We start from the raw sequence: 13,365 nt of genomic DNA on the forward strand, positions 1-13,365 counted from the left end.
CAGACACACACATTGGTAGATGTCAGTGAAGCCCCACCCCCCAGACACACACACTGGCAGAGGTCAGTGAAGCCCCGCCCCCAGACACACACACACACTGGCAGATGTCAGTGAAGCCCCGCCTCCAGACACACACACTGGCAGATGTCAGTGAAGCCCCGCCCCCAGACACACACATTGGTAGATGTCAGTGAAGCCCCGCCCCCAGACACACACACACTGGCAGATGTCAGTGAAGCCCCACCCCCCAGACACACACACACTGGCAGAGGTCAGTGAAGCCCCGCCCCCAGACACACACACACTGGCAGATGTCAGTGAAGCCCCGCCCCCAGACACACACACATTGGTAGATGTCAGTGAAGCCCCACCCCCCAGACAAACACACTGGCAGAGGTCAGGGAAGCCCCGCCCCCAGACACACACACACTGGCAGATGTCAGTGAAGCCCCGCCCCCAGACACACACAAGAATGAAGCAGACACAGGTTTGTCAGAATCAGTGTTATTGTCACATACAAAAATGTACAAAATGTGCAAAATTCATCAAATGTCTCCAGTACAGCGCCCCCCGGGGGAACGCCATTGTTAGTCCATAGCGGGAAGCTCCACCCAGGACTCCGCCCCCAGCAGCGACACCTCCAGAGTGGTGTTAGTAGAGACGCCGCCTATACTGTGCAGTTAGTAACTGACCCCCGATCAGAGGGGTGCAGCCTGACAAATACATACATAGAGATATATACACCCAGCACTTCCTGCCACACCCTCCCTCCCCCCACTCAGGTCACAGAGTCTTTCTTCTTCTTCCGGAAGGGAGATTTCAGGCGCCTCCACACTGAAGTCTTGGGTTTCAGTTTGCGTTCATTGGCCAGCGCCGCCTCCCGCTCCTTCCTGCGGATTTCCCGCACCAACGCATGGAAAACATCGTCAATGTAGTAACGGAACGCCGCCGACGTCTCAAAGAACGGACAGCTGAACTCCCGTGCCAGGGACACGCCCTCTTCCTTTGACACCTGAAAACACAGCAAACAAACGTGACATCACAGCGGACTCCTCCCCAAGCACCATATTCCCCTGGGGGGAGGATATATCCCTGGGGACCAATCACAGCCCCACCACCCCTAATTTCCAGGGATAGAACTCTGCCCTTTTTTAAATATTGGAAAACACTAAGGTGGTCCCAACGCGCTGCTACCATTGCAGTCAGTAAGCGGTCCTCACAAATAAGAAAGAAATGGTCTGCATATAACATGACTGAGTTCTCTGAGAATTCTGGGGTGAAGAACACTCAGTCCTGGGGATTTATTTATATAACAGTCTGCATATAACATGACTGAGTTCTCTGAGAATTCTGGGGTGAAGGACACTCAGTCCTGGGGATTTATTCCCATTAATAACAGTCTGCATATAACATGACTGAGGTCTCTGAGAACTCTGGGGTGAAGGACACCCAGTCCTGGGGATTTATTCATTTAACGGTCTGCATATAACATGACTGAGTTCTCAGAGAATTCTGGGGTGAAGGACACCCAGTGCTGGGGATTTATTCACATAACAGTCTGCATATAACATGACTGAGTTCTCTGAGAACTCTGGGGTGAAGGACACTCAGTCCTGGAGATTTATTTATATAACAGTCTGCATATAACATGACTGAGTTCTCTGAGAATTCTGGGGTGAAGCACACTCAGTCCTGGGGATTTATTCCCATTAATAACAGTCTGCATATAACATGACTGAGTTCTCTGAGAATTCTGGGGTGAAGGACACTCAGTCCTGGGGATTTATTCATACAACGGTCTGCATATAACATGACTGAGTTCTCGGAGAACTCTGGGGTGAAGGACACCCAATCCTGGGGATTTATTCACATAATGGTCTGCATATAACATGACTGAGCTCTCGGAGAACTCTGGGGTGAAGGACACCTAGTCCTGGGGATTTATTTATATAACAGTCTGCATATAACATGACTGAGTTCTCAGAGAACTCTGGGGTGAAGGACACCCAGTCCTGGTCCCAGGGACGGGGCCAATAAAGTTCTGGCATTTTTACTATTAATATGTTTGAAAAACCTTTTGGGGGATTTTTGTTTTACTCCTCGGCTTTGTGCCTCCTGTGACCTCCTGTAGGTGCCCTGATCCCGCTCTAACATTCTTTATAATATTGGGGTGACAACGGTGACCCCTTCTATTTATTGAAGCTCCTTCTCTTCAATCTGCCTTGTTATCTTCATATTCCCCCCCGATGTCACTTCTCTTCCTTCATCTTTGTTGCCCATTGGACCGTGCGCCATCGTTTATTTCTGTAATCGCGGGAAGATCCGCCTTTTCCTGACACTTTTTGTTGACGTGTGAAAAATTGTATTTTTTCTCATAAAACCCTCGATTATTATATTTATGTTTTCAAAGCAGAGGCCCTGGAGAATAAATTGGCGGCTTTTCCAATTTTTTTGTCACACGGTATTTGTGCAGCATTTTTTATAAACTGCAAAAAAAAAAAAAAAAAAAAAAAAACAATACTTAACCCAATTTTTTTGGTAAAATATAAAAGATATCACGCCGAGTAAATCGATACCCAACACGTCACACTTTAACATTGTCGCCATTCCACGAGCGTGCGAAAAACAACACAAATGTTACTATCAATAATCCTCCAAGGCCATAGAGATGAGTGGGGGCCATCTTTCCCTCGCTCCACCTCCCGCCCTCGCTCTGCCCTCACTCCACCTCCCAGCCCTCGCTCCACCTCCCAGCCCTCGCTCCACCTCCCAGCCCTCGCTCCACCTCCCAGCCCTCGCTCCACCTCCCGCCCTCGCTCTGCCCTCACTCCACCTCCCAGCCCTCGCTCCACCTCCCAGCCCTCGCTCTGCCCTCACTCCACCTCCCAGCCCTCGCTCCACCTCTCAGCCCTCGCTCCACCTCCCAGCCCTCGCTCCACCTCCCAGCCCTCGCTCCACCTCCCAGCCCTCGCTCCACCTCCCAGCCCTCGCTCCACCTCCCTGCCCTCGCTCCACCTCCCTGCCCTCGCTCCACCTCCCTGCCCTCGCTCCACCTCCCGCTCCACCTCCCAGCCCTCGCTCCACCTCCCTGCCCTCCCGCCCTCACTCCACCTCCCTGCCCTCGCTACACTTCCCTGCACCTCCAGCCCTCGCTCCACCTCCCAGCCCATCCACACAGGAGGAGCCAATCATTTTACCAGCTAGTGACGGCTCTGGTAAGCGGTGGGAGGGAGGCGGAGTGTAGGGGGTGGGTGGGGCACCCCTCCTCCCGCCAATATAAGAGATCCCATGGTAAATCCCCCACCGGGACCCCTTTTATCAGATTCCGGATTACCAGCTGTGTAAGAAAATACCAGGGTAATGGCTGCCATAACTCAAAGTAGCGATGTAAATACGCGGTGGGCCGGTCTGGAAGGGGTTAATGTGTCGTTTTCTTGTAAATTACGGCACAATTAGCGTGTGACGAGAAAACGCAACACCGCCATTTTATTCCCCGGGGTCTCTGAGAACAAAGAATGTTCCCGGGGTTCCGAGATATCTGTGGGGGAGAAATGACAGAACTGCTCCAGTTACCGAGAGGTTAATGCAACAAAGGTTCAGGCATTGATAATGCCCCTCCCCCCCCCAATACTTACCTGAGCCCTGGAGGCCAAGTCAATCATTGTAGCAGCCCCCCATGGGAAGTGGCTTCCTGCAGGGGCACAGGATAGGGATGAGGAGCCATGAGGTCCCCTCCTCTGTAATGAAGGTCTAATAGCGAACCTCACAGCTAATTAACCAATTCATCCCTTTGAAGTCCCTCCCCCCGCAGATCAGATTTGTGGAAAGTCTGGAAGGAGCATTTCCTCACCTGGCGCAGACGGGACAGGTCAGACTTATTCAGCACCACGGGGGTGTCGTCTGTTTGCGCCCCCCCCCCCCCCGATAGGTCAGATTTGTGGAAAGTCTGGAAGGGGCATTTCCTCACCTGGCGCAGACGGGACAGGTCAGACTTATTCCCCACCAGCACCACGGGGGTGTCGTCTGTTTGCGCCCCCCCCCCCCCCCCCGATAGGTCAGATTTGTGGAAAGTCTAGAAGGGGCATTTCCTCACCTGGCGCAGACGGGACAGGTCAGACTTATTCCCCACCAGCACCACGGGGGTGTCGTCTGTGCGCCCCCCCCCGATAGATCAGATTTGTGGAAAGTCTGGAAGGGGCATTTCCTCACCTGGCGCAGACGGGACAGGTCAGACTTATTCCCCACCAGCACCACGGGGGTGTCGTCTGTGTGCCCCCCCCATAGGTCAGATTTGTGGAAAGTCTGGAAGGGGCATTTCCTCACCTGGCGCAGATGGGACAGGTCAGACTTATTCCCCACCAGCACCACGGGGGTGTCTTCTGTATCCTCCCCCGATAGGTCAGATTTGTGGAAAGTCTGGAAGGGGCATTTCCTCACCTGGCGCAGAAGGGACAGGTCAGACCTTTTTCTCACCAGCACCACAGGGGTGTCGTCTGTGCGCCCCCCCCCCCCCCGATAGATCAGATTTGTGGAAAGTCTGGAAGGGGCATTTCCTCACCTGGCGCAGACGGGACAGGTCAGACCTTTTTCTCACCAGCACCACAGGGGTGTCTTCTGTATCCTCCCCCCCGATAGATCAGATTTGTGGAAAGTCTGGAAGGGGCATTTCCTCACCTGGCGCAGACGGGACAGGTCAGACTTATTCCCCACCAGCACCACGGGGGTGTCGTCTGTGTGCCCCCCCCCCCCCCCCCCCCGATAGGTCAGATTTGTGGAAAGTCTGGAAGGGGCATTTCCTCACCTGGCGCAGACGGGACAGGTCAGACTTATTCCCCACCAGCACCACGAGGGGTGCCGTCTGTGTGCGCCCCCCCCCCCCCCCGATAGGTCAGATTTGTGGAAAGTCTGGAAGGGGCATTTCCTCACCTGGCGCAGACGGGACAGGTCAGACTTATTCCCCACCAGCACCAAGGGGGTGTCGTCTGTGCGCCCCCCCCCCCGATAGATCAGATTTGTGGAAAGTCTGGAAGGGGCATTTCCTCACCTGGCGCAGACGGGACAGGTCAGACTTATTCCCCACCAGCACCACGGGGGTGTCGTCTGTTTGCGCCCCCCCCCCCCGATAGGTCAGATTTGTGGAAAGTCTAGAAGGGGCATTTCCTCACCTGGCGCAGAAGGGACAGGTCAGACCTTTTTCTCACCAGCACCACAGGGGTGTGGTCTGTGCACCCCCCCCCCCGATAGATCAGATTTGTGGAAAGTCTGGAAGGGGCATTTCCTCACCTGGCGCAGACGGGACAGGTCAGACTTATTCCCCACCAGCACCACGGGGGTGTCGTCTGTTTGCGCCCCCCCCCCCCCCCCGATAGGTCAGATTTGTGGAAAGTCTGGAAGGGGCATTTCCTCACCTGGCGCAGACGGGACAGGTCAGACTTATTCCCCACCAGCACCACGGGGGTGTCGTCTGTGCGCCCCCCCCCCCCCGATAGATCAGATTTGTGGAAAGTCTGGAAGGGGCATTTCCTCACCTGGCGCAGACGGGACAGGTCAGACTTATTCCCCACCAGCACCACGGGGGTGTCGTCTGTTTGCGCCCCCCCCGATAGATCAGATTTGTGGAAAGTCTGGAAGGGGCATTTCCTCACCTGGCGCAGACGGGACAGGTCAGACTTATTCCCCACCAGCACCACGGGGGTGTCGTCTGTGTGCCCCCCCCCCCATAGGTCAGATTTGTGGAAAGTCTGGAAGGGGCATTTCCTCACCTGGCGCAGATGGGACAGGTCAGACTTATTCCCCACCAGCACCACGGGGGTGTCTTCTGTATCCTCCCCCGATAGGTCAGATTTGTGGAAAGTCTGGAAGGGGCATTTCCTCACCTGGCGCAGAAGGGACAGGTCAGACCTTTTTCTCACCAGCACCACAGGGGTGTCGTCTGTGCGCCCACCCCCCCCCCCCCCCCCGGTAGATCAGATTTGTGGAAAGTCTGGAAGGGGCATTTCCTCACCTGGCGCAGACGGGACAGGTCAGACCTTTTTCTCACCAGCACCACAGGGGTGTCTTCTGTATCCTCCCCCCCGATAGATCAGATTTGTGGAAAGTCTGGAAGGGGCATTTCCTCACCTGGCGCAGACGGGACAGGTCAGACTTATTCCCCACCAGCACCACGGGGGTGTCGTCTGTGTGCCCCCCCCCCCCCCGATAGGTCAGATTTGTGGAAAGTCTGGAAGGGGCATTTCCTCACCTGGCGCAGACGGGACAGGTCAGACTTATTCCCCACCAGCACCACGGGGGTGTCGTCTGTTTGCGCCCCCCCCCCCCCCGATAGGTCAGATTTGTGGAAAGTCTAGAAGGGGCATTTCCTCACCTGGCGCAGACGGGACAGGTCAGACTTATTCCCCACCAGCACCACGGGGGTGTCGTCTGTGCGCCCCCCCCCCCCCCGATAGATCAGATTTGTGGAAAGTCTGGAAGGGGCATTTCCTCACCTGGCGCAGACGGGACAGGTCAGACTTATTCCCCACCAGCACCACGGGGGTGTCGTCTGTGTGCCCCCCCCCCCCATAGGTCAGATTTGTGGAAAGTCTGGAAGGGGCATTTCCTCACCTGGCGCAGATGGGACAGGTCAGACTTATTCCCCACCAGCACCACGGGGGTGTCTTCTGTATCCTCCCCCGATAGGTCAGATTTGTGGAAAGTCTGGAAGGGGCATTTCCTCACCTGGCGCAGAAGGGACAGGTCAGACCTTTTTATCACCAGCACCACAGGGGTGTCGTCTGTGCGCCCCCCCCCCCCCCGATAGATCAGATTTGTGGAAAGTCTGGAAGGGGCATTTCCTCACCTGGCGCAGACGGGACAGGTCAGACCTTTTTCTCACCAGCACCACAGGGGTGTCTTCTGTATCCTCCCCCCCGATAGATCAGATTTGTGGAAAGTCTGGAAGGGGCATTTCCTCACCTGGCGCAGACGGGACAGGTCAGACTTATTCCCCACCAGCACCACGGGGGTGTCGTCTGTGTGCCCCCCCCCCCCCCGATAGGTCAGATTTGTGGAAAGTCTGGAAGGGGCATTTCCTCACCTGGCGCAGACGGGACAGGTCAGACTTATTCCCCACCAGCACCACGAGGGGTGCCGTCTGTGTGCGCCCCCCCCCCCCGATAGGTCAGATTTGTGGAAAGTCTGGAAGGGGCATTTCCTCACCTGGCGCAGACGGGACAGGTCAGACTTATTCCCCACCAGCACCACGGGGGTGTCGTCTGTGCGCCCCCCCCCCCGATAGATCAGATTTGTGGAAAGTCTGGAAGGGGCATTTCCTCACCTGGCGCAGACGGGACAGGTCAGACTTATTCCCCACCAGCACCACGGGGGTGTCGTCTGTTTGCGCCCCCCCCCCCCCCCGATAGGTCAGATTTGTGGAAAGTCTAGAAGGGGCATTTCCTCACCTGGCGCAGAAGGGACAGGTCAGACCTTTTTCTCACCAGCACCACAGGGGTGTGGTCTGTGCACCCCCCCCCCCCCCGATAGATCAGATTTGTGGAAAGTCTGGAAGGGGCATTTCCTCACCTGGCGCAGACGGGACAGGTCAGACTTATTCCCCACCAGCACCACGGGGGTGTCGTCTGTGCGCCCCCCCCCCCCGATAGATCAGATTTGTGGAAAGTCTGGAAGGGGCATTTCCTCACCTGGCGCAGACGGGACAGGTCAGACTTATTCCCCACCAGCACCACGGGGGTGTCGTCTGTTTGCGCCCCCCCCGATAGATCAGATTTGTGGAAAGTCTGGAAGGGGCATTTCCTCACCTGGCGCAGACGGGACAGGTCAGACTTATTCCCCACCAGCACCACGGGGGTGTCGTCTGTGTGCCCCCCCCCCATAGGTCAGATTTGTGGAAAGTCTGGAAGGGGCATTTCCTCACCTGGCGCAGATGGGACAGGTCAGACTTATTCCCCACCAGCACCACGGGGGTGTCTTCTGTATCCTCCCCCGATAGGTCAGATTTGTGGAAAGTCTGGAAGGGGCATTTCCTCACCTGGCGCAGAAGGGACAGGTCAGACCTTTTTCTCACCAGCACCACAGGGGTGTCGTCTGTGCGCCCACCCCCCCCCCCCCCCCCGATAGATCAGATTTGTGGAAAGTCTGGAAGGGGCATTTCCTCACCTGGCGCAGACGGGACAGGTCAGACCTTTTTCTCACCAGCACCACAGGGGTGTCTTCTGTATCCTCCCCCCCGATAGATCAGATTTGTGGAAAGTCTGGAAGGGGCATTTCCTCACCTGGCGCAGACGGGACAGGTCAGACTTATTCCCCACCAGCACCACGGGGGTGTCGTCTGTGTGCCCCCCCCCCCCCGATAGGTCAGATTTGTGGAAAGTCTGGAAGGGGCATTTCCTCACCTGGCGCAGACGGGACAGGTCAGACTTATTCCCCACCAGCACCACGGGGGTGTCGTCTGTTTGCGCCCCCCCCCCCCCCCCCGATAGGTCAGATTTGTGGAAAGTCTAGAAGGGGCATTTCCTCACCTGGCGCAGACGGGACAGGTCAGACTTATTCCCCACCAGCACCACGGGGGTGTCGTCTGTTTGCGCCCCCCCCCCCCCGATAGGTCAGATTTGTGGAAAGTCTAGAAGGGGCATTTCCTCACCTGGCGCAGAAGGGACAGGTCAGACCTTTTTCTCACCAGCACCACAGGGGTGTGGTCTGTGCACCCCCCCCCCCCCCGATAGATCAGATTTGTGGAAAGTCTGGAAGGGGCATTTCCTCACCTGGCGCAGACGGGACAGGTCAGACTTATTCCCCACCAGCACCACGGGGGTGTCGTCTGTGCGCCCCCCCCCCCCCCGATAGATCAGATTTGTGGAAAGTCTGGAAGGGGCATTTCCTCACCTGGCGCAGACGGGACAGGTCAGACTTATTCCCCACCAGCACCACGGGGGTGTCGTCTGTTTGCGCCCCCCCCGATAGATCAGATTTGTGGAAAGTCTGGAAGGGGCATTTCCTCACCTGGCGCAGACGGGACAGGTCAGACTTATTCCCCACCAGCACCACGGGGGTGTCGTCTGTGTGCCCCCCCCCCCATAGGTCAGATTTGTGGAAAGTCTGGAAGGGGCATTTCCTCACCTGGCGCAGATGGGACAGGTCAGACTTATTCCCCACCAGCACCACGGGGGTGTCTTCTGTATCCTCCCCCGATAGGTCAGATTTGTGGAAAGTCTGGAAGGGGCATTTCCTCACCTGGCGCAGACGGGACAGGTCAGACCTTTTTCTCACCAGCACCACAGGGGTGTCGTCTGTGCGCCCACCCCCCCCCCCCCCGATAGATCAGATTTGTGGAAAGTCTGGAAGGGGCATTTCCTCACCTGGCGCAGACGGGACAGGTCAGACCTTTTTCTCACCAGCACCACAGGGGTGTCTTCTGTATCCTCCCCCCCGATAGATCAGATTTGTGGAAAGTCTGGAAGGGGCATTTCCTCACCTGGCGCAGACGGGACAGGTCAGACTTTATTCCCCACCAGCACCACGGGGGTGTCGTCTGTGTGCCCCCCCCCCCCCGATAGGTCAGATTTGTGGAAAGTCTGGAAGGGGCATTTCCTCACCTGGCGCAGACGGGACAGGTCAGACTTATTCCCCACCAGCACCACGGGGGTGTCGTCTGTGCGCCGCACGCGGTAGATCAGCTGCTTGAATTCTCGCACTTCATGGAAGCTGCGGCGGTCAGTGATGGAGTAACAGATGATGAATCCCTCTCCGGCCCTCATGTACTGATCACGCATGGCGGTGAACTCCGCCTACAGAGACAGCGAGACACGGACAGAATTATTCACCCGCCTCCTACATCTAACTCCTCCCACTGTAAACTTAAATCATCATATCCCACCTCTGACTCCTCCCACTGCGTCATCAAATCATCATATCCCACCTCTGACTCCTCCCACTGTGTCATCAAATCATCATATCCCACCTCTGACTCCTCCCACTGTGTCATCAAATCACATCCCACCTCTGACTCCTCCCACTGTGTCGTCAAATCATCATATCCCACCTCTGACTCCTCCCACTGCACCATCAAATCATCATATCCCACCTCTGACTCCTCCCACTGCACCATCAAATCATCATATCCCACCTCTGACTCCTCCCACTGCACCATCATCCCCACATTCAAACCTCTAACTCCTCCCACTGTGTCATCAAATCATCATATCCCACCTCTGACTCCTCCCATTGCGCCATCAACCCATCACTTCCCAACTCCTCTCTCCACCAGACTCCGCCCCATGCTCAGAAGTCTCCAGTAATAGGGTGTGGTTATCCATTGTGATATCCCAACAAGTAATGACTTCTGATTGGTTGCTATGGGATACTCTTGTAAGCCCCTCCCCCACCCACCTGACCGGCAGTGTCCAGGATGTCCAGGTTGGCGGGTTCGTCATCAATCCGGATTCGGATTTTATAGGCGTCCTCTGGAAGAGAAATGTGCGGTCAGGAGGGGGGGGGGGGGGGGGGGGTGGAGGAATGATTTGGGGGAGGGGGGGTGTACTCACCTATGGTGGGGAATGGTGGGGGGGGGGGGGGGATGATGGGAGGGATGATGGGGGGAGGGGTGTGTACTCACCTATGGTGGGGTCGTGGTCCTCGGGGAAGCGGTGGCTGATGAACTGCATGGTCATAGCTGGGGGGAAACAAACATTTCTCAGTACAGGAGGGGGAGGGGCACACATTGGCTGGAATGCGGTTGCTACAGGTGATAATATTCAGCCCATACCTGATTATCTATAGCAACCGTTCTCCCTCCTCCCCCGTTACCCCTAGCAACCGTTCTCCCTCCCCCGTTACCCCTAGCAACCATTCTCCCTCCCCCCGTTACCCCTAGCAACCATTCTCCCTCCCCCGTTACCCCTAGTAACCATTCTCCCTCCCCCCGTTACCCCTCCCCCGTTACCCCTAGTAACCGATCTCCCTCCCCCGTTACCCCTAGTAACCGATCTCCCTCCCCCGTTACCCCTAGTAACCGATCTCCCTCCCCCCGTTACCCCTAGTAACCGATCTCCTCCTCCCGTTACCCCTAGTAACCGATCTCCTCCTCCCGTTACCCCTAGTAACCGATCTCCCTCCCCCGTTACCCCTAGTAACCGATCTCCTCCTCCCGTTACCCCTAGTAACCGATCTCCTCCCCCCCGTTACCCCTAGTAACCGATCTCCCTCCCCCGTTACCCCTAGTAACCGATCTCCTCCTCCCGTTACCCCTAGTAACCGATCTCCCTCCCCCCGTTACCCCTAGTAACCGATCTCCTCCTCCCGTTACCCCTAGTAACCGATCTCCCCCCGTTACCCCTAGTAACCGATCTCCTCCTCCCGTTACCCCTAGTAACCGATCTCCTCCCCCGTTACCCCTAGTAACCGATCTCCTCCCCCCGTTACCCCTAGTAACCGATCTCCTCCCCCGTTACCCCTAGTAACCAATCTCCTCCCCCCGTTACCCCTAGTAACCGATCTCCTCCCCCGTTACCCCTAGTAACCGATCTCCTCCCCCCGTTACCCCTAGTAACCGATCTCCCCCCGTTACCCCTAGTAACCGATCTCCTCCCCCCGTTACCCCTAGTAACCGATCTCCTCCCCCGTTACCCCTAGTAACCGATCTCCTCCCCCGTTACCCCTAGTAACCGATCTCCCCCCGTTACCCCTAGTAACCGATCTCCCTCCCCCGTTACCCCTAGTAACCGATCTCCTCCCCCGTTACCCCTAGTAACCGATCTCCTCCCCCGTTACCCCTAGTAACCGATCTCCCCCCGTTACCCCTAGTAACCGATCTCCCCCCGTTACCCCTAGTAACGATGTCTGAGAAGGTCACATGACCGGTGTGGGCGGGGCCTGGGTACTTACCGCTCTTGCCCACTCCTCCGGCCCCCAGCATGACCAGTTTGTACTCCCGGGACCCCGCCGGTCCCCCTCCCCCTCCACCAGAAGAGGGCCGCCCGCCCGGCTCCATCACACTCCCGACACACAAGATGGCGGCCGAGCGGCACTTCCTGATAGGCAGGGCCAGAATGACGTCACCACATTGTCCTGTGACTGCCCCGCCCTCCTCTCATCATGGAGACCGGAGAAGAGGAACAAATGACGTCATCCTCCCACCCTGAGGGAGTGGCTGCCGTGAGGACCAATCAGATTCAAGAGGGCGGAGAGCCTTCCCCTGCTGCACTTGATACAGCTCCGATTGGACAGGAAGTGGGGTCACCCAGCTCTGATTGGACAGGAAGTGTTGTCACCCAGCTCTGATTGGACAGGAAGTGGTGTCACCCGGCTCTGATTGGACAGGAAGTGGTGTCACCCGGCTCTGATTGGACAGGAAGTGGAGTCACCTGGCTCTGATTGGGAAGGAAGTGGGGTCACCCGCCTCTGATTGGACAGGAAGTGGGTACACCCAGCTCCGATTGGACAGGAAGTGGGGTCACCCAGCTCTGATTGGACAGGAAGTGGAGTCACCCAGCTCTGATTGGGCTGGAAGTGGGGTCACCCGGCTCTGATTGGACAGGAATTGGAGTCACCCAGCTCTGATTGGACAGGAAGTGGGGTCACCCAGCTCTGATTGCACAGGAAGTTGGGTCACCCGGCTCTGATTGGACAGGAAGTGGGGTCACCTGGCTCTCAGTGGACAGGAAGTGGAGTCACCCGACTCTGATTGGACAGGAAGTGGTCACCCGACTCTGATTGGACAGGAAGTGGTGTCACCCGGCTCTGATTGGACAGGAAGTGGTGTCACCCAGCTCTGATTGGACAGGAAGTGGAGTCACCTGGCTCTGATTGGGAAGGAAGTGGGGTCACCCGCCTCTGATTGGACAGGAAGTGGGTACACCCAGCTCCGATTGGACAGGAAGTGGGGTCACCCAGCTCTGATTGGACAGGAAGTGGAGTCACCCAGCTCTGATTGGACAGGAAGTGGGGTCACCCAGCTCTGATTGGACAGGAAGTGGGGTCACCCGGCTCTCAGTGGACAGGAAGTGGAGTCACCCGACTCTGATTGGACAGGAAGTGGTCACCCGACTCTGATTGGACAGGAAGTGGTCACCAGGCTCTGAGAGGACAGGAAGTGGAGTCACCTGATTTTGATTGGACAGGAAGTGGGGTCACCTGTTCCTGTTTACTTGGATTACCTGTCCTCCTGGCTCCAGTCTGCTGTTCCCGTGTATGACCCCTGGCTTGGCTCCTTCAGACTCCTCTACTGCTTGATGAACTGTGTTTGACCCCTTGGCTTGACCTTGACCTCACTCTCATACCTCCCAACTTTTGAACTTGGCAATGAGGGACACTAAAAGAGGAATACAACGTGGGGCGCGCGTAGCGCGCCGCGGCAAATTGTGGGTGTGGCCA

General features: G+C 56.8%; 1 protein-coding gene across 2 annotated transcripts; it reads right to left on the reverse strand.

The window, feature by feature from the left end:
• Positions 1–488: 488 nt before the first annotated feature.
• RIT1 (Ras like without CAAX 1) lies at positions 489–12,034 on the reverse strand. 2 transcript variants are annotated; one of them, XM_082242746.1, is made up of 6 exons: positions 11,878–12,034; positions 10,610–10,666; positions 10,384–10,457; positions 9,636–9,782; positions 3,968–4,012; positions 489–1,012 (listed from the first exon to the last, which is right to left on the reverse strand). In XM_082242746.1, exons 1-6 carry the CDS (start codon positions 11,981–11,983, stop codon positions 779–781), a joined length of 663 nt encoding a protein of 220 aa, XP_082098872.1. In that variant the 5' UTR covers positions 11,984–12,034; the 3' UTR covers positions 489–778. The 2 variants fall into 2 exon arrangements, with proteins under 2 accessions (XP_082098872.1, XP_082098871.1); XM_082242745.1 differs by lacking the exon at positions 3,968–4,012 and having other exon boundaries at positions 9,591–9,782.
• Positions 12,035–13,365: the final 1,331 nt, after the last annotated feature.

Source organism: Pelophylax lessonae (genome assembly GCF_965119305.1).
Source record: "Pelophylax lessonae genome assembly, chromosome: 13".
Lineage (NCBI taxonomy): Eukaryota > Metazoa > Chordata > Amphibia > Anura > Ranidae > Pelophylax > Pelophylax lessonae.